Source organism: Rhinolophus sinicus, linkage group LG06 (assembly GCF_036562045.2).
Source record: "Rhinolophus sinicus isolate RSC01 linkage group LG06, ASM3656204v1, whole genome shotgun sequence".
NCBI lineage: Eukaryota > Metazoa > Chordata > Mammalia > Chiroptera > Rhinolophidae > Rhinolophus > Rhinolophus sinicus.
Window position 1 is genome coordinate 158,778,227 of NC_133756.1, and position 20,823 is coordinate 158,799,049.

Here is a 20,823-nt window from a genome sequence, read left to right on the forward strand (position 1 = left end):
GGTGCCCTTATGGAAGAGACACCAGAAAACTTGCTTCCCGTCTCTCCTCCATATGAGGATACAGTTGGAAGGTGGCCAGCTGCAAGCCAGGAAGAGAGCCCTCACCAGGAACTGAGTTTGCCAGCACCTTGATCCTGGACTTCGAGGCCTCTAGAACTGTGAGAAAGAAATGTTTGTGGTTTAAGTGACCTAGTCCGTGGCATGTTGTTGTAGCAGCTGGAGCAGACTGAGACGTAAGGTGTATGTAACACTCAGGGCACTCCACATGCACGTACATGTTCACATCAGGCCAGCTTGTGTGAACCTATATGCCCACACTTGCTTGTACACGGGTACAGATGGGTACATGTGCAGCTCACATGGGTACACAGAGGCCTGCCCCCTTCCCCTTCCCTCTTCCTGAGCAGCATGCGTTCTTCATTGCCATTTATTGAAACCTCCCATTGAAGAAAGGGGTGGAGGGCAAGAAGGGAAGGCTGTCTTTGTTAGGATCGAGGCAGGGAATCTGGAGCGGGAACAATGGGAGAGGTGAAAGTGGGGAAGGACTGGGCAGAAGAATGGCAGGGCCTGGGCTGCAGGGAGGATGAGGACAGAGGGGTAAGGGAAGGCTGTGAACCTTCACAAACTCTCGGAAACTTTGTCCTAAGAGCATGGACCCGCCCAGGGCACCTCCAAATGCCTGCGGAGCCCAGAGGCAGGCAGGACCTGGCTGGGATTAGTCTCTGGAGGCAGGGAAAGGGGGTTCTGCTACCCTCAGCTGGGGCGCAGGTCCAGTCCACAGGGCTGCAGAGGGATCCTCTGGGTAGCTTTTTCTGCGTCTGACTCCAGCTTTGGCTCCTTTGCCCGTGGGGACCTAGGGAAAGAAAGCTCAGGAAAAGTCTTGGGCCTAGACCTGCTCCCCCAAGGAGGAACATTGATCGGGCCAGAAGCTGGGGACTGACCAGTTTTCCATGTCTTGGATGGTCTCTGGCAAGGGTCGATTGAGGGTCTCAGGCAGGAAGAAGGCAGCACTGCCTCCCAGGAGGGCGGTGGTCCCAAAAATGACATTGGGGATGAAGGGATGCATCTCTCCCGTGATTCTCACCAGTGGGGCTGTCATGCTTCCCACGCGGGTCAGCAGGTTAGTTATGCCCATGCCTGTTTGCCTGGGAGAGTTCAGAGCAGGGATTGGCAGCCTGTGTGTGAGGCTCTTAGAGGACAACGCTAGGACTCCTGGGAAGGGGTCAGGAGGATGCCACCATCCCACCTGACCCTGTATCCTTTGGCCGGGCCAGCCCTAGGCCCAGAACCTACCGGATGACTGTGGGGTAGAGCTCGCTGGTGTAGAGGAAGAGGCAGGCGAAGGAGCTTGACAGGCATCCCTTCCCAAACACAGCCAGTACCGTCCTCAGGGTCTGCAAGTCTGCAGAGGGAAGGACATGTGGGGCCTTAGGGCTCAGGAGCGCCGGAGTGTTCTTCCTCCTCAGCAGACGTTGTCTCCCTTTTTTGCTTTGGCTGCTGTGAAGCTCAGATCCACACTAAAAGCTGAGTGATAGCCACTCTGCCATTCCTAGGGCTTTGCAGGTTTGTGTCCGGCTATATTTGTGATTTTTTCCTGGCTCGGATTTCCTATTCCCATTTATATTTTGTTGTAGGTGTTCTTGTCCTAAAGTATCCCAAGTTCCTTTGGAAGGATTTAGGTGTGTCAACATGCAAACATCTCTACAAAAGGGAAGTGGTGCAATAGGCTGCAGGGTGTTCCGTGAGCAGTGGGCTCTGCTGAGTCCCCGTCCCAGCTCGTTTTCTGCAGCGATGCCACACAGGCCGTACCCAACCTCGAGCACTTCTGTGCACCACCCAGACATCAGCATACTTTGCCCAGTGCAAGTCCAATCTGGAAAGGAGCCGTGATAGCATCTAGCTCAATTGAATTATTTTCTAGATGAGAGACCTGACCCCAGACAGCACAGGGACCTGCTTAAGGTAACACAGTGAATTAGGGACAGCAGAACCGGAATCACTGCTACCCCAACTTCCCAGCCTGTGGCAGCCTGTGATACCCACAGACACACTGACCTGCATGGGTCAGCCTCTTTCAGAAGGTTCTGGGGTAGTTCCAGCTTCTCACCTGAGGGCACAAAGATGAGAGCCAGGATGGAACTTCCTGCCAGGAGTAGGGTAGTGGCCTCGGTGATGTGCCGGCCCAGATAGCTTATGGAAAGGATGGTGATGAACTTGGCTGGGATGTCGACCCCACCAAAGACGAGCTGGAGGAGGTAGAGGTTGAATCCGAATTCTTCCACACCCATAGCCAAACTGTAGTAGGCAAAACCGGTGGCAAACCTGAGGGGCAGGCAGAGATTGATTAGCACCTTCTGCCAGGCTGAGGCCTTTCCCTGTTCTGGTCAATGGGTTACCAGGATGATGAATAGTTTCATTTTTTTGTGCCGCCTGCAACTGATTAGTAGGGACTGCTTGAGTACCATTTTGAGGTCTCTGAGATTGTGTCTGGCTGGACTCAGTGAGAAAGTGCTGGGATTGATTGGTTATGTCTGACATGGGCATGGTCAAGAGTGTGGTGGCAAAGATGCCACATAATTAACTCCAGAGAATATCAGGGCTGGAGGGACTCTGAGACCAAAGGAGGCAGTAAATGATCTCTCTTGGCTGGGTAATAGTTTAACATCTAGAATGGAGGTGGTGGAAGCTGAGCAGTGCACATGGGTCCAGCGCCTGGCCTTCTCTTCTCAGAAGTGTGGGATCACTTTTGAAGAAGAGTTCCTGGATAAATTGGCTCCTATTTGGAGGTGGCCAGGCTGGAGAAGGGCCTTAGAACCAGGTCACAGAAAGGGCTCTGAAGGAGCTGTAGAATGTCAGACAGAACAGAAGTCTCAGGAGGAACACAGTTTCTATCTCAAGCCCTGAGGACCAGTCCTGCTCTGTGAGGTCTCAGAGGGCAGAGCTGGTCCAGTGGGGAACAGTGGCAGAGAGGCACAGCATGGGGATGTGAGCTGGTAAAGGGGTTTGGAACATTTTTCCTGTGGGTGGGGTGAGTGTCACCCCAGAGGAAAGCAAACCCTAATGTGTGGGGCAAGGACACAGCAGATTTCTGAGGTCAGGGCCGGGCTGGGGCAGCCCAGGGTAGGGGATCTCTTGACTCCTCTTGGAAGTGCCCTAGGCTTTGCTCACCTGAGAGGTGAGCCCGCTGGAAGCCTTGTTCATCACCCTGGCCTTGGCAGAGGTGCTAGGGTGTGGACAGGGAGGGGTGGGGGGTTACCAGGCCAGGGAAAGACAGAAGGTCACACGGCGCAGAATGGGTATCCGGAACAGGTCCGCTACGCTGTATTTGGCCTTGGCCAAGGACATCTCCTTCTGCAGGTTGAGTCTGAGGTCCTTGGGGCAGAGGAAGGGGAGGGATGCCATTAGTGAGCAGCTGGTGGGCAGGAGGAAGAAGAAAGGGGGTACAGGCCTGCTGCCTTGAGAGGAGCTTGCTTAGAGCATCAAATGTGAGGCTGGTTTGTGAGCAGAGGAACAGAGGCAAGAGGAGGGTACAACCCAAGGTCAGAACCCAGTTTCCTGCCCCAGATTACAATTCTTCTTGGCCCCTACCTCTAGGCTGAGTTTCTCTCCTTCTTCCTTCTTGCCATTGAAGATAGCCACCCACTGGAGAATCTTCAGGGCCTTCGAAGACTTTCCAGACAGGACCATCCAGCGTATGGACTCCGGTACCCACCTGGGGGCCAGAATCATCATAGTCGCTCACCCCATGCCAGAAGCCCTTTTGAGAAGTTGGAAGAACATCAATAGCCAGCACCAAGGGGTTGGAGGCCCAGAAACCCAAGCGACCTTACTGCAGATTTCATGGAATTTCAACTTGGCCAAGCTTTGCACCTGGGGGGCCTGCAGCCAGCACAAATTCCAGTGTAGTCTTCTCCTTCTACAAGAGCCTTTCCTCTGCTCCCTACCTGGGCTGCTTGTTATCGTGGGGCATCTTCCTAAGCTAGGAGCCTTGCGCCCTAGGCCAAGGCAGCTGGGGCCTGGGGAAGGGACGGCACGTTGGAGGCTGGACAGCTGGAGGGTCCTGCATATCCACCTCCCCAGCCTTCCTTGGGCTGTATTCCAGGTCCTGGGTGAAGAAGGGGCAGGGCTACAGTCCCAGGGCAGCTGGGGAAGGGGACTGAGGTTAGGCCTGTGGCCTAGGGAATGGGTTAGAGGACCCTTGGATTCTCCCTGCAAAGGACCGACTATGCTGGGTTCTTGGGTTTGGCAAGTGAGATGCCAACCTCCTTCTTTCTCACCTCTAGGCTGTACTTTCGGGGTCGGTTTGCCCTGAGCAGTCCCTGAGAGTCACTAGGTGAAGAGGAACGGGGAGGCGGAAGTGTGGGGAGAAAGGAGTGATGATTGGAGAAAGCTGGTCTGAGGTGAAATCAGTCCCCACAGGCACTCAGGACCTGGCTCCAGCAAGGTCCTTGGGGGAGTGGACATTGGTCACGTGGCCTCAAACCACTGGGCCCAGCTGATAGTGGTGGCTTCCAGGGCCGACTCCCACCCACTCTCCTGGCCTTTTGATTTCCATTTCTGCCCTGACAGTTTTCTCAGCCTGCTCTCACCCAAGATTATCAGTGACTTCCGCCCAGTCACCACAATCAGGACCTGGATTTTGTCCTCCTCGTCCTGAGAAAAATGACAAGTGGCTTCCAATGAGTCAGGCTTCCTGAGGGCTAGGCGCATGTAACTCTGGGTGACAGGCATTATTATCTTCATTTTGCTCAGAGACACCTTGAGGCTCAGAGTGAGTGAGGCTTGTTACACAACGAAGGGGCCCTGACCTCTTGTACTGTGTTGACATCTGCCCTTATTTTGTCTCCTGACTCTCTGCTCCTTCTCTGCTCGCACCTCAAGGCTGTGTACATTTCCTGGTTGCACCCTGGACCCTCTGACCATCTCTCACCCCAAGATTGCCCATCCCTTCTAGAAGCTTCTGTTTCTCATTTCCAAATGGAGGTCCCATCCCAGTTCTGCATCTTTTTGTGTAACCTTGGGGGATTGATTGCTTCACTTCTCTGAGCCTCAGTTTCCTCATCAGTGAAATGGGAAGGATAATGCCCCCTCCAGCTGTGAGGGTTGGAGACAATATAGGTTAATGCCTGGAACAGGGTTTTGTACATAGTCAGTACTCAGTAAAGGGTTGCTCCACAACGTCGTTTCTTTTTCTGAGTTCGTTCATTATTTCCTGTTCTTTGGCTCCAACTACCTGCTGGAGATTCGTTTCCTGTCTTCAATGTGTCCTCAGGTTTGATGTGTTGAATGAGCTCTTGACCTACCAGGGTGGGGGGGTGGTCTCTGACCCAGGTGCCTAGATTGTCCCAGGTTCTCAGGCTTTGAGCTTTCCTTTCCTTTATATCTCAAATCCAAAGGTCCCCAAACTGTGGTTTTTCCTTCAACATGCCTCTCAGACTTGTCCCCTTGCTCCTCCTGCTCATACAGTCACCTCCTTCTGTCTCTCATCCCCACCTGACCTGCTTGAGCCTGTCCTTCTGTGCTGTTATTTCACAAACAAGCTCGGTCAGAAGTTTCAGCACCACAGACACCGTCAGAGGTGGTCTCTGTCTCATCCTGGCTTTCTGTGCTCTCCACAGCCTGGCCCCATCCCGTCCATCTCAACTTACCCCTTCTTCTGCCGTAGGCAGTCCCTGAATGCCCCCAGACACCTGCTCCCTCGTGCAGCGTGCCTTTGTGTTGGTAACTCCTCCTCCCTGGAAAGCCCTGACTCTGGGATGGTGGTGCCCAGGACAGACGTAGTTGGCCAGCCTGGTCAAGCATGGGCTTCCCCTGTTTGGCTCTCGTGGACCTAAGACAGGATGTGAAGGGGAGAGGGCCACATACCAGGAGAGCAGGAAGAAGGCAAAGTAGGGAATGGACACGGTTAACTGTAGCCAGCGCCACTGGGGGATGCCATAGGCCAGGCCGGGCAGAATGAACTGGCCAAAGGTGTAGAAGTAGCCGATTGTAGCTGACGTGATGGCTCGCATCCGGGTAGACACCCACTCGACATCTGCAGGAGAGGCCCAAGGACCAGATCAGCGTCCTGCTGGGCCCTGGGCACCTCCCTGTGAGGAAACACATGCTCCTGCCCACCCCCCCACCCCACTGGCTACTTGATCTGACTCTGATCCTAAGGCTTCATCGCCCCCATTTTACAGATGCTATGGCTGAGGCTCAAGAAGGTAGGACTCAAACTTAGGACTCTGTCTGGCTGCTAAGCCCACTCTCTTGACTGCCTTTCCAGTGCCAAGTGACTTCCCTTGTTTTGCCTCAATTTCCTCATCTGTATAATGGGGATAATAGTATTACCTACTAGTGTGTGTAGACAGGATGAGATCATGTGCCTAGCAGAGTGACAGGTCCAGGGTAAATCCTCAGTATTGACAGCTGCTGCTATTATGTTTGCTGTTGTTATGTGTATAGGGGGTCTCTGAGGTCCTGAGAGGGGAGACACCTTGCTTTACCAAGGTCATAGGGGGCCCATGGTTGAGCCAGGCCCAGTCTACTCTCTCTCTCCGCTTCAGGCTGTTGCTCCCTAAACTCCCGGTCCCCTCCCACCTCTCCTGCGGCTCACTCAAGATCACGGTGCTCAGGCTAACACCTGAGATGCTGAAACCGCACAGGAAGCGCAAGGCCATGTAGGTGGGGAGGGTGGGGCTGAAGGCTGCGCCTGAGCCACTGGCCGCCAGCATCAGGTAGCTGCAGGACAAGATGGGCTTTCGGCCAAACCTGCAGCTCAAAGGAGAGGAGGGGCTGGGTTAGCCACTGTGAGCCAGCCCGGGTTAGTGACTGCAGGCTCGCAGTAAAGGGCTGCACCTTCTACCTCCAACCTCCCAGGCAGAGCGTGTAACTTCCGCCCCAGACAGTGCTTTGCTTGTAATTGCTATTTTTTTAGACAAGTTTGCAATTAGAAGTTTGAGTTAATGAGTCATCTCTACACATAGCTTAGCTGCTTCAGCAGGGGTCAAAGAACCACCCATCTCTAAGCAGTCCATTCACCCCACTTCCACTGCCACACAGCCACTGCACGGTGTCCTAAAACCTTGAGGCTTTCCCCGCTGGGTCTGGGGAGGGTTGCAAGGGCTTTGGGGCAGAGAGAAGGCTGTGGCCGGGAAAGGGACTGGGACGTGTCCGAGGCTACACAGCAAGGACCACCCTTCTTGCCTCCCCCAGCTCTTTGCCTCTTTGGGGGTTTATGGGTGGAGCAGAGAGGGCCAGGGTCATCTCCACGGGTTGTGACCCCCTTGGGAGGCCCCAGTGTCTTACCTGTCAGACAGGTCTCCCAGCACAATCCCCCCAATCAGTATGCCCGCCATGAACACAGACTGGGCCATCTCCTTCAGTTTGTTGGAGTCGCAGACCAAGTCCCACTGGCAAGAGAAAGGTAGCGCCAGCCTGGCTCAGTGCAGACCAGCCCTCTCAGTCAGGCACAGCCTGTACCCCCACACTCTCCCAGCACCCTCATCTGACTTCCCTGAGCCTGGCCCCCTGCTTCCCAGGCACGATGGCCTCTTTCAGCCTGGCCCTGGGCTCCTTAGGTCTGCCTGTGGCTCTTTGGGTCCCTGACCCGTGGTTGTGTAATGACAACATCCCTCTAGCATGTGTGGCCTCTCACATGACTTAGAAAGTCTGCTCAGCTGTCACATCTACCTAGGTCTGTCCTCAACCTCCTCCCTCAGCCCCTCGGAACTTGCCTGCATCCCCGCGGCTCCCCCCTTCTCCTCTCCCCACTTCACGCATCCAAGGTCAGTCCCTCTGCTGCACCTGCAATCCCCCCCCCCCCTCCGCCTTCTCCATGGGGACATCCCTCAGCTGTGGTCACCTCATTCCATCACACATCCTCACTCGCTCTCACTCTCTCCTGACCCCTCCTATCAGCATCTGCATGGGCTCAAATCTCTCCTTAGAACCTCTTTCCCCTCCATGTCTGCTCCATGTCTGCCTTCCCTTCAAGGCCAAATCTCTCGCAGGAGGCACTACACTTGCTATTACCCCATCATCATCTCCCCACTGATGTCTCAATTCCACCTCTGCCACTCCACTGAAACTGCACTCAGCAAAGCCACCGACGATGTCTTCTTCACCAAATCCATGCAACCTTGTGTGTCCTGACCTGACTCGGCCTCGGGCAGCCCGTGACACTGCTGACCTCTCCCTCCACCTGGATGTCCTCCTTTTCCTCCCAGGGCTCCTTTCGCTCTGTCCCTTACGTTTCCCGTGGCTCTCCTCTCCTTTGCTATCCATTCTCCCCAGGAAATGCCATTGGCTTCTAAGCTTCGATGACTATTTTAGGAGGAAGACCCCAAAACCGTATCTTCAGCCCAAGTTTTCTTCTGGCCTTGACACCAGTACATTCAGCTGCCAACTTGAAGTCTCCACCTGGATGATGTCCCACGGGCATTTCAGAGTTACCTTATCATCCCACGCCCTGGAAGGTCTCACTCTCAGTGACTAATAACCCTTTTTTAACTTCTTTCTCTTTCACTTCATAATCATGCAATCCTTCAGTTTGTAACTTTTTAATATTTCCGGAATCTGGATTCTTCTAGTTCCACTGCCACTATCTCAGTGCAGGCCTCATCACCTTGTACTTGGATTAAGAACAATGGCCGATATTTACTGAGGGTTTGCTATGCACCCAGCACATTCCACGCCTCCCCTTCCTCAATCCTCACAACAACCTTATGATGCAGCACTATCATCCCCATTTTGCAGATGAAGAGACTGAGACCAGAGACGATTACTGTGACATTCTCCTGGCAGGTCCCCAGCCTACGATCTCAGACCCTCCTGTCCATTCTTACCCTGATAACTGGAATGACTTTCTAAAACACCTCTCAAATCAGGGTCCTGTCTTGCCTAGAGCACTCACTGGCTTCCTCTTGCCCTTTGGGTAAAGAGAAAGCTCTATTAACAGGGATTTGTAAAGCCCTCAGCTTGCTGGCCCTGCCTACCTGTCTGGCCTAATCTCTTGCTAATCCCCAACACGCACCCTTTGTCCAGCAAACCTGAATTACTTGTGTAATGAAGTGGAGAATTTTATTCACTAGAAAGGCCTCACAAGAATGTTTTGGAAGTAAAGCAGTGCAGGGGAAGAACGACACATTCCAGGGAGCTCTTTCCACTTTCCTCTGCTGGAAGTGAGGAAGGATGGGGGTGGGTAAAACTCCAAGTTCTCTAGCTGTCGCCGAGGGGCCCAGCGTGGCCAGCAAACCCAGTGGGCTCTTCTGGCTGGAAAGGGAGCCTGCATGGTTGTGTGTGGGGGCGGGGGAGGGAAAAGGGTAAAGGAGGAAGTGAGGGGGTGTGACAGGAGTACCCCGCTGGGTGACTAGAGAGACTTCTGGTACTCTGCGGCATGCTGTGTAAAGATATATGGGGTCCTCTGGCTGGGTGGGACCATGTAGTTCTTGACAATGGAATGTGAGTAGAAGAAATGTGTGCTACCACCTCATTGGACTAAGAGGGACTCCCTGGCCTGGACTTGCATGTTTTCTCCCTTCCTGTTGGTGGGAACAGTGACAACTAGAGCAACTCTGGAATCTATGTGGTGAAGATGTCAGAGCTGCTGTCAGTCTGGGGCCCTGTGGAGCAGAGTCACCCATTGGCCTGAAATGCTCACCTTAGAACTATCGCATGAGAAAGGGAAACACTTCTATATCCTTTAAGCCATCGAATTATTATTGACTCCTTTGTTATGGCAACATGGCCTATCCTGATACATCCACAGGAAGTTGCAAATGGAAATTTGATCCCCCCCCCCCCCATTCCTCTATGTTATTTAGTGCCTTAAGCAATCAATCTGTTTGGATCTTGAGAAGGTCAGTGTCAGACATGCTTGGATTAGTTTAAGTCTGTTGCCCTGCTCTACTGTCTGAGACCAGATCTGCTGGGTCTTCATTTCTGCCATGGTACTGGTGATGATATAGGCTTTAGAATAGCTGTTGCGAGCCAGTTTCTTCCAGAAAATGGAGCGATTTGCGGAAAATGCCATTGGATGGACTTTGGGTCACATTTAAAATATGCCGCAGTCCTTCCACATCCCTGCAGAATCTGCCCCCATCTTTACCTTCATCACTTCCCTGCTCTCACTTCCTACTTCTGTCTCCCCACATACTCTCCTCCAGCTGCACTGGTTTCCTTGCTGTTCCTTAAACATGTCACACACCCCAGAGTCTTGGTATGTGGCATTCTCTTGGCCTGCAATGCTCTCCCCCCAGATAGCCACTTGGCTTGCTCCTTCACCGCCTTCAGCTCTTTTCTCAAATGTTATCTTCTCAAGGAAGACATTCTTCACCACCATATTTAAAATTGTAAGCCCCAGCAGTCTATATCTCGCTACCATACTTTATTTTCTCTTTAGCGCTTATACCATCAGGCATATTACATATTTTCTTCCTCCCTCCCTCCCTCCCTCCCTCCCTCCCTTCCTCCTCCTCCTCCTCCTCCTCCTCCTCCTCCTCCTTCTCTCTCTCTCTCTCTCTCTCTTTCTTTCTGTTTCTCCCCCAAGTATATCATCTTGATGAGGGCAAGTCTTTTAGTCTGTTTTGTTCATGACTATACTTCCATTGCCTAGAACAGTGCCTGACACCCGGAAATCACTCAGTAAATACTTGTGAAATTGAATGAGTGAACATTCTACGGGCAAAACAGAGAGCTGGAGAGCCTTAGAGGTTAGAGGTACGCTGATGTCTCTGAGAGGTCACAGGGTCCACACCCCAAATGCTATGTGGAGGACTGCCTCACTTCACCAGACTGAGTGTAGGTCAGGTCAGGATGGAGAGTGTCTGGGCCATATATATATATCTATATCTCAAATCCATAACCACATGTTAGTGAGAAGAACTGGAACACTTCTATGGAAAATTGTCTACGGGGTGGGGGGTGTTGGGGGGATGATAAAATGAAGCTCAGAAGGAGGAGGACTTTGTGGTTACATATTGAACATGTCTTAGGCCTCAATTCACTCTAAGTTTCTCCTAGAGATTTCATGGTTAATGAAGCCCATCAGAGCTGAAGGTAAAAACGTGGCCATGGTTACTCTGAAGATCAGCACAAATCCATGGGGACTCAGATCGAGAGGTGCAACTATCATGGGTGGAATTGTGTCCCCCCAAAAGAGAGGTTGAAGTCCTAACCTCCAGTACCTCAGAATGTAACCTTATTTGAAAACAGGGTTATTGAAGATATATTTAGTTAAGATGAGGTCCTACCGGGGTAGCGATGGGCTCTCAATCCAATATGACTGGTGTCCTTCTAAGAAGAGAAGAGATATACACACACAGGTGGACACCATGGGACACTGGAGGCAGAAGCTGGAGTGATGTATCTACAAGCCAAGCAGTGCCAGGGATCGCGGGCAACCACCAGAAACTGGAAGAGGCAAGAAAGGATTCTTCCCTAGATCCTTGAGAAAGCATGCCTACATCTTGGTTTTGGACTTCTGGCAGACAGAACTGTGAGACAATATATTTCTGTTTTTCTAAGCCACCCACTTTGTGGTGCTTTGCTATGGAAGCCCTAGGAAATGAATATACTGTGTGATTCCTGTATGTTTGCTTGAAGTACCTGCTGGCTTGGTGGGTGGTGAGGGGACGGGATTGGGAATAGAGAGCATAGCAATGAGGGAATCCAATACAGAGAGAATTTTAAAGATATCCTGGAATTTGAGGGGGAAGGAAAGATATTTAGAGAGATTTTTGGTGACATTCTGTGTGGCTAGCTGTGTAAAACCCTTGAGAAGGCCCTGGTAAGGAAACCTCTAGCTGAAGGCTCAGTTATTCTTCAAGGTGTTAATAGGGTGGTTTATGTTTCCTTTGACTCCACCATAGGCCGGGCCATGTAGGGTCTGTGGTTTTAATCTGGTTACACTAGTGATTCTATAGAAGCTTCATGCTACTACGTTTCTCTTTGCTTTTGCACTTGTCATCATTTCCTTATTCTAATAATATTGCCAGTCCTTTTAAACTCATGTCAAGATTATCTTTTCCAAGTGCCAGGAACATCTTTTCTGGGTGTTTGGCACAAGCAGGTGGTCAGTAAATATTTGTGAAAATGGATAAGTGGCTGAGAAGCATGTCCAGACGCCCACTGTTATTGTTCATTCCTCCTTCCACACTCAGCATCTTCGTACCTCCAAGAGGACACATATTATATAGCATTCTAGCTGCTTATTTACTTGTCTCTCCCGTATCCTGTAACCTTGCTGAGGGCAGAGCATCTCCTTTGACTTTTTGTCCCTAACAGAATAGTTGGTACGTGGTCAATGTTAATGTTTGTTCAATGAATTATTAATGAGTGAACAGGGTTGGGGTTACTATCCATATTTTACTAACGGGGCCCAGGAAAAATAACTTGCTGGTTGGGTGGAGCTTCCTGGTGCTTCCATCCAGCCCTTGGTATGACCTCTTCCTCATCAACTTTTGGCAACTCCACATAGAGTTCTTGGTCACAATATCCTAGTCCAAAGTTCCTAGCCTCCTTTTGCTCTCTTGGAGTGTTTCCTGAGCCCCTAGGGAGCTGGGTTCTGGAAGGGAAGGAGAGAAAGCGCACTGCCATGTCTTCCTTAGTGAGCTCATACACCAGGAATGTGGTAGGGGAGGAAAAGGGGGTCTGCAGTGCTCAGGAGCAAGCTTTGCAAATGATGCTGTAATAACCTTATGAAGTAAGTACTATTATTATCTCCATTTTGCAGACAAAGAAACTGAGGCACAGAGGGTCAATAACTTGCCTAAGCAAAGCTCAGTTCGTTTCAAGGCAGAGACTCAAACTCAGGTCTGCTGGAGCCCCAACTGATATTCTTGACCATGGCTTGCTGATGCTTCACTTGTGCTTAACTCTGAGCTCTGGGCTGCAGGAGGGAAGGCTCAGTATGTGGGAGCAGTTGCTGTGAGCCCCTATAAGACATGTGGGCCAGGATGGGCTGGAATTGTGGTTGAGGAGGCAGCGAGGGCCAGAGCCAGGTGAGCTGGTCTGATATCAGCTCTAGAGGGGGAGGGACAGGCTTAGGAGCTGGAGCTGCAGCAAGATCAGAGGCCAGGCGGCCCTTCGGAGGGAAAGCAGAAGGCAGGCCATCGAAGGTCAGGGTGAGCCATTTGTGATCAGCGGAATGGTGCCCTGTTATGTGGTGTGTTGTGGGGGGAAGGGGGTTCACTCTGCCAGGGGACCCCACACCTGGGCCATACCTCCCAGAGCAAGGACAAAGGAAACAACCTTCTCTAGCTTTGGGGTCTTTCAGAATCAGGTGAGACTTTGGGGAGAATTGCTGCAGCCCCTGCCGGCTCTTGGACCCTCAATGGAAACTGTGCTGGGGCTCAAGGGCCGGAGAGGATGAACCAGGTACCTGGGGATGAGTCTCCAGCTCTGCCACTTAGTAGCTGTGTGTTCCTAGGCCAGTTACTTAACCTCTCTGTGACTCAGTCTCCTCTTCTGTACTATGGGGGTAATGCTAGTATCTGCTTCTCAGGATTGTAAGTAATATAAGGAATGAAAAGCATCCAGCACTGTTCCTTCGCAAACAATCTGTACTCAACACACGATAGCTGTTTTATTGTCATATGCATTGTAAGGCCTGTGCTTACAGGGACATGTGATGCAGTAGAAAACACATGGATTCTGGGGTTAGGTCCCCCGTTTCTCCTCCTGTAAAAGCTTGACCTCATCGCCATGGCTGAGAGGATCAGCCACGGTGATGAGCCCAGTGTACTCCTCTGTAAAACAGGGACAATATTCACAGGCTCAGGAAAGAAGTGCAAAGCACTAGCCCTGGGCCATGCACACAGTAGGTGCTGACCCTGGAAATTCCTGACCTTGGAAGGCCCAGAGGATGGCCCCAGGCCACTCCTGCGTACATGATTAGGGCCTTCTAAGTGAGGGCTGTCACTGGGGGTCAGGCTGGGCCAGCAACATGGCTGGGGTGGGGTTCCTTGGTCCTTACCAGGAGTCAGACTGGAGACTAGGTAAGGGGAGATTATAGGAGTACCCAGTGCAGGGTGGACAGTGAGCAAGTGGGAATGTGCAGCAGGGTAGAGCTGGAGACAACAGGTGGGCAGATTGTCTGGGATGTGGGAAGCCTGGGGACATGGCGGTTGGGATGGAGGAAGGCCAGACCCTCACCAGGGGAACCTCCCCAGTGTGGAGACCTGCTTCCCGGAGGATCCACTGGGAAGCCTCTGCTTCTCCAGCAGCTGACCTGGAGCCTCCAGGGACCCACGCAAGGGGACAGGATTCTTGTGGCCTTGGAGACAGGACAGGAAGTCTCCAGCCCCAGAGAGGAATCGCAGGGAACTTAGAGGGAAAGGCCTGTTCATGCAAGGTCAGGCCCAGGCCTCTGAGGGCCTTGGGTGGGGTTTTAGGGTGCCTGGACCCAGCTGGGCACCCACCCACAGGGCTGAGGTTCAGTGGGGGGAAGGGGGGGGAGCTGTGGCTATGGCTTCTGTCCAGGGAATCCAGAGCCCAGGGAAGCCAGCTAAGACTGGGAACTTGGCTGGCAAGGATGTGAACTGATGCAAGACCAGGTAAAGACCTGCAACCTCTGCTCTTGGCAAAGTTCCCTGTGCCCTTCCTCTGAGCAGTCAGCAATGGCCACGTGTGTCCTGCCTGGCTCTGAGGGGGCATGGCCTTCATTCACAATCCACGCTCCCCACTCTCTTCAGACGTACACGGAAGACCTTTGTTTCCTCTTAATGTCTTAGTAAAGGTCCTTCTGAAAAATTCCAACCTTGTTTCTGCTGAACCCAGAGAAAGGAACTCGTGGTCACCTCTGCCAGGAAAGCTTAGGGAATAGAGGTGGAGGAACCCCCTCCCATCCTCACCCCTTCTCTCCTGGGGGAGTTCCTTTATTATCCTATTCTACAAATGAGGGGACTGAAGTGGAGGGGGCGGTGACTCACCAGGTCACTGGCAGCTATGGCGTTGGAGCTGGGGCCTGTACTCAGGCCTGTGCTGTGCCCAAGAGAGGAGGGCTAAGTGGGGGCCGCAGACGGAGGCAAAGCCCAGGGGCCCGGGCAGGCAGGAAGAGCTATGACAGCTGAATTCCCATCGATGTTGGGTCGGGGTTATGCAGGGGTGAGGGGTGGGGCGGCTCGGGAGCCTGACTGCCTGGGTTTGACTCCCGTTCATGAAATGTGGTGCCTCGAGCCAGGGGCCTGTCCCTTGGTTTCCTCACCTGTAAAACTAGGACAATAAAGGTGCTAACCTCAGAGGGTTGTTGTGAGGATGAAATGAGTTAACGTGCAGAGTTCTTAGGACTATTTGGCATGGGGTGAGCACGCAGGAAGTGGTGGCAATGATAATTATTTAATGTTCAAGCAATCAAACAATTCCTTGAAGTTTTTGCTCCTTTGGCTAGGTTCTGTGTTTTTGGAGGCTATGGAGGGTAGCGTTTCCTCCTCCCATCTTCCCAGGGACCAGGTGTACAGCAAGTTGCCCAAGCGTTTGGACACTTATTTACAGGCAGTGAGGCCTCTTCGACTCCCTGGTCCTTCAACCCCCGAAATCCATTCAATTCTCAAGCCCCAGCGATTCTAACTCCCCAGCCTGTCCCGTACCTACTACCCTTTCCATCAGTCATCTTCGTCCTGGAGCCCTGTGGCAACCTGCTAACGAGTCCCCCATCTGCGGGAACCCAAACCCTCCACAAGCCACTCTCCTCCCTGCGGACAGTGAGCATCCTCAGGAGGTGATCTGAGACTACTCTCCTGCTTAACACCGCGCGATGGTCCCTGTTGCCTCGGGCGGAGGCCACACCTTCCATTTAGCACCCAGTCATCTTGCTGTCCTCTCCAGCCCCCTGTCCGGAAGCCTCCATACCCCACTGCCCGCCCCTCCAGCCTTCATTGGTCACTTGCAGCCCTGTTTTGCTTTCTTCATGCTTCTGTGACTGGGCACTGGACTCCACACACAGCTCCTTTTGCCCACCTCAGCCTGCTGGCTACCTCTCACCTCCTTCACACTCAGTGCAGGTGTTGCTGCCTCCAGGGGGCCCTCCTGGCTGCCCTCTCCAGGCTGGTTAGCTGCCCATCCTCTGGGCTCCAAGAGCACTTTGAGTTTATAAAGCTCCTATCGATTCACTCGACCAGTGTTTATTTCACAGAGCACCTCCTCTGTGCCAGGCACTGCTCTAGCTGCTGGGGACATAGCAAAGCAGCTGGAAATCCCTGCCTCAGGAAGCTTGGAAGACCCACCTCACTGGTGGTAATCCTTGAGGGCGGGGCCTGTCTCCTCCTTAGAGGTGAGCTCCTGGAGGGCAGGCAGGGCTCAGGTGTTCTGTGACTCTCCGTCCTCAGTATCATGCATGTAGCCGTCAATAAATATTTGTTGGCGACTAGATGCATTTCAGGCATTATGCTTGGTGCTGGGAGAAAAAAATGCATATGACAAGGAGGAAATATAATCTAGGGGCTACGAGAGTCAGCAACTATCTGCCTAGGAGCTTGGCTTTAGGAGCTTGGCTCTGGGCCCAGGTGCCAGCGTTTGGATCCTGAATCTGCCACTTACTAGGGGTACGGCTTTGCACAAGCTTCTTAACTTCTCTGTGCTTCAGTCCCCCTGCCTCCCTGAAAAATGGGCTTATAATACCAACTACCTTATAGTGTTGTCAGGAAGGTTGAAAGTGTTAATATTTATAAAACACTTAGAACAGTGCCTGGCACACAGTAAGTGCTTTATATGTCAATCGCTATGCATTAAACAAATGAAAAACAATCATATAGACTCTGAACACAGGGAATCCTGGATTCAGGTCCTACCTCTGCCAGGTACTAACTGTGTATAATCCTGGGAAAGTCATGGAACTCGGCTGAGCCTGAGTTTCCTTGTCTGTGATACTAATAATCCTTCCCTCGCTGAGGTGCCATCTCCTGAGATTCTAGGAGCCCACATACACACAACATGCCCTGCTCAGGACTGGCACTGGATAAACACTTTGCAACACAGCTCTTCTAGTGAGGCAAAAGCACGATCCCACCTTTGAGGAGCTTATGGTCCCCTAGGGGAGAATGAAAACATTGGCCTCTGCTCACAGCTCAGATGCCACCTCTTCCAGGAAGCCTTCCTAGCATCCTATGGCTCCTCCCACTTTGAAGTGCCATAAACACTTGTCCCCCTGTGGCTCTTGTGGACTTCAGCTTTAAATTCCAGTTCTGAAACTGACCAGCTGTGTGGCACTGGACCTTCACTTCCCTTCTCTGAGTCTTAGGTTTTTTTTGCTCTGTAAAAAGAGATAAAATCACCTTCAACAGACTATCACTGTGGGAATCAAATTGGGAGACAATGTCTGGAAAGCACCAAAATGTACCTGGCAGTTTGTAGACGCTCAATAAATGCCAGTTTCCATTTCCCCCTCCTAATCCTACTGCGGTCTCCTGACTGGCCTGTCAGCTTATTCGAGAGTCTGATTTAACTCTGTAACTCCCGGAGATGGCAGGTGAACAAATCAGGGAATGATGAAGGCATGAATCAATGGGGGTGAACCCAGAAATGACTGGATATTTTCTGGGTCTGCTAAGGCATGTTTCAACCCTCTACTCTGTCCACTCCCTCCTCCACTCACTTCCCACCCTGGGCACAAACAAGATGGAATTTTCCTCCTTTTCCTCCTAGCCTGGTTAACTCTTGCCAGTCACCAGACATTCTCATACCGGCTCCAGGGTCACTTCTTTACGGATGCTTCCTCCAATGCCCTCCCACTCCCCCCAACCCCCTCCCCCAGCCCAGGGGTAGGCCATCTCTAAGGTGACAAAGTACTTTGAAGTTGGCATTTTACACGTCTTTGTGCAGTACTTTCATTAGTCGATGTGTCCCCCTCTCGGCTGTGGATCGGGGCGTGGGTTTTGTATCCTCAGAGCTATGCCTGTCATAGAACGGGCTGCTTGTCCTCTGAGTGTGAAGAAACCAAACCTTTTGGCTGGTGTGTGTCTGCACCAGGTCCTTGCTCTCTGCCTGCCCAGTGCCCTGTCCCCCGATCTTAGGCGACTGGGCCCCAGCCTGCTCTCCCATTCCTAAGTGCTGCAGGGTGTGGGGGGTCTCCTGGAAGTGGAGGGCGTGGGGTTGCCTGTGGCCATACCTCAGTCACAATGGAGTTCCCGGTGCTGATGTTGTAGACCCAGCCATCCAGGCAGGGCTCGGTGGCCCCCTGGGTGTCGTTGGGCAGGCTGGCGTTGGGTGGGTATGCGAAGCGGAGGCATGGCTCGGGCTTCCCATTCGGGCCCGTGGGGAGCAGCCAGGGCCCTGCGGAGGCGTTGGGGGGTGGGCGGCAGTGGTGGGCGGGGGTCGCAGCGGTGAAGATCTGCAGCAGGTTGTGGTTGGCCATGCCCAGGATTGGGATGCCCAGCAGGACCGTGACGAGGAACTGGAAGGGGCCCTTGCTGTTCACGTTGTCCATGAGCTTGGAGAAGGTCATTGCGTCGGGCGAGATGGTCCAGAGCTGTGGGCAAGGCACCAGGCCGGGGAGCGGTGTGTGTGTGTGTGCGCGTGTGTGACGGACGTGGGGGCATATGGATGGGTGTGTGCAAACACAAGTGGGAGGGTGTGCCCAGGTGTGTGTGGGAGCACAAGTGTGTGGCACAGTGTATGTATAAATGCACAAGGATGTGGGGCTCAGCTGCATGTATGCACAGATTTGCGTGTGGCTGCATGAGGAGGCGCCCAATGGCATGTATTGATGTGGGGTCACAGATGTGTCCCACAGGGGGTCTACAGGGATGTGTATAGTAAGATTGGAGCATAAGGGCATGGCTGTGTGAGCCTGGGTGTGTGTATGTGTGTGTGGACTTGTGGGAGTGAGTACGTGTGCTCCAGCCACGCCGGTCACACGTGCTGCATGCATGGGGCAGTGAAGGTCACAGAGCTGGGACCAAGGGGCCCAGTCTTGGACACTGGATGGTGGGGGTAGGTTAGGGAGGTCCCTGGTTGTCCTGAGCAGACATACAGCGTTGGCTCAGGCTGCCTGCTGGGAAAGGCCTCCCTAAGCCCAGAGTCTCCTGGCTTTTGGCTGTCCCCTTGGGGTTAGGCCCACTAAACGGGTAGCAGAAAGGGCTCAGGCAGGTCCCAGAGGGCATTAAGGACTTGGAGAGTTGCAGCGAGGAAGCAGGGCCTGGCTTTGGGGGTTTCCCAGGAGTTCCTGGGGGTCGTGGCCTGGGGGGTCCTCCATCCCTCCTCACCTGATGATGGCTGGGCCTGGGTCCCTCCGGTGGGGCTGGTGGTCGAGGTGGCTGAAGCCCTTGCTCTGTCCAGGGTCCAGCAGCTGCTAGAGTTGGGCAGCTCAGCTCCAACAAGCTGTGTTTGTGCCTTCCCCAGGGGGCCTTACATAAGGCACAAGCTGTTTCCCCTGCTAATGTTTGACTTTCTTCTGAGGATTAGCGGCCGGCCGCAGGGAGTGTGCTGTGGACCCATCAAGCCTAGCTTTCCTCAAAGGGCTGCCTCAGCAAAGGTTGGGTCAGTGATGGGGCTGAGCCTGGCATGGCTGCTGGCTGGACAGAGGGATGGATGATTCTGGCAGGCTCACCGAAGGCGGAGTCCGGGAGGGGGTCTGACGGAGTCCTGAGGGCCCAGAGTCATCTCTGAGCTGACGTTCTGAGGACTCGGAGCTGAGAACAGCTAGAGAGAGGTTCTGCTGCCCGTGAACAGAGGACATTTTCCAGGGCACCAACTTCTCCTGCCTCATGCCTCCTGAGAAGGGGCCTGGAGACTTGCCTCCCAGGAAATGATAGGGCACACCCAGGCAGAAAATGTCACCTGCACGTGTCCCCAAGGGCTCAGGACTGGCACCCCTGGGGCCGCTGGGGCAGCCAGGGCTTCCCTGTCTGAGTTTTGGACCCAAGGGCACACCCCGCTTCCAGCCCACTCTCAACGGTCAGGCTCTTCTTCTGACTGGCTGCTTCCGCGTGGAGACAAGTCGTAGTCCCTATTGTTTTATTTTTTCTCCCTCAATATTATTTTAACTACATAATAATGTATTTCATGCATAAAATATAGGGAATAAAACAAGCCAAAGAAAAGCAACATCCAGTCTCACTGGAGAGCCAACTCCGGGAGTGTGCTGATATATGTTCTTCCAGCCCTTTTCTCACCAAAGGCCATGGTCTAAGACCCCATCTTCTAGCAACCAACATGAGGCTCACTTTACCCTCACAGCAATCCTGTTACTATTCTAGCATTATAAATTAAGAAATGAGGCACAGAGAGGTTAAGTAACTTGCCCACTGTCCCCCAGCCAGGAAGTGGCAGGGCAGGGGCAGCGTGGCCCTAAGCTCACTTCTGTCCCTTGAAACCCACATTTTCTACATGGTCTAGGGACATTGTACAGCCTCTCCCTCAGCAAAGTCACCAGCTTGGCTTCCCACAGCACTCCTGTCTGCCGCGAGCTCACCTTCTGCTGCTACTTCACAGCTGCCCCATCCCACCTGCCTGCTCTGGGGCAAGGGAGGGGTCCACCTAGGGCTCCCATTCCTGGTTGGGAGGGGGTTCCCCATTTTCCTCCCCCAGCCCAGGCAGCATCCAGCTCCCCCTAAAGTCTCCTCCAGCAATCCCCACCCCCCCACCCCAGGACAGGGTCAGCTGGTAACCAGGTCTAGCCCCTCTCTGCTCCCCACCTGGGCCCCGCAGTAGTTGATGTTCTCTGAGTAGCCCCAGGCAGGGCCAGATGAGTCATCAAAGGAAGATTAAATTATGCTCCTAGGCAGCCAAGGGGTTGTGGCAGCCAAGGGGTTGTTTTAGGAAGGTTTTCCACTGTGAGGCTTGTGGAGAGCTGGGCCACTGCCCCGAGTCCCCCTGTTCTGGGCATTTGCCCTCTGCGAGATTTTC

At 53.0% G+C, this 20,823-nt stretch overlaps 1 protein-coding gene across 3 annotated transcripts; it reads right to left on the bottom strand.

Moving 5' to 3' along the window:
- Positions 1–409: 409 nt before the first annotated feature.
- Positions 410–19,314, bottom strand: SLC22A8 (solute carrier family 22 member 8). Of its 3 annotated transcripts, none has more exons than XM_074336509.1 (11): positions 19,182–19,314; positions 18,086–18,445; positions 7,291–7,394; positions 6,599–6,753; positions 5,866–6,034; positions 3,589–3,712; positions 3,257–3,372; positions 2,108–2,322; positions 1,294–1,402; positions 942–1,145; positions 410–853 (listed from the first exon to the last, which is right to left on the bottom strand). In XM_074336509.1, the coding sequence occupies exons 2-11, from the start codon at positions 18,419–18,421 to the stop codon at positions 754–756; spliced, it is 1,632 nt and encodes a 543-aa protein (XP_074192610.1). In that variant the 5' UTR covers positions 18,422–18,445; positions 19,182–19,314; the 3' UTR covers positions 410–753. The 3 variants fall into 3 exon arrangements, with proteins under 3 accessions (XP_074192610.1, XP_074192611.1, XP_074192612.1); XM_074336510.1 differs by having other exon boundaries at positions 578–853; positions 1,085–1,145; XM_074336511.1 differs by lacking the exon at positions 942–1,145 and having other exon boundaries at positions 606–853.
- Between the last annotated feature and the right edge of the window lie 1,509 nt (positions 19,315–20,823).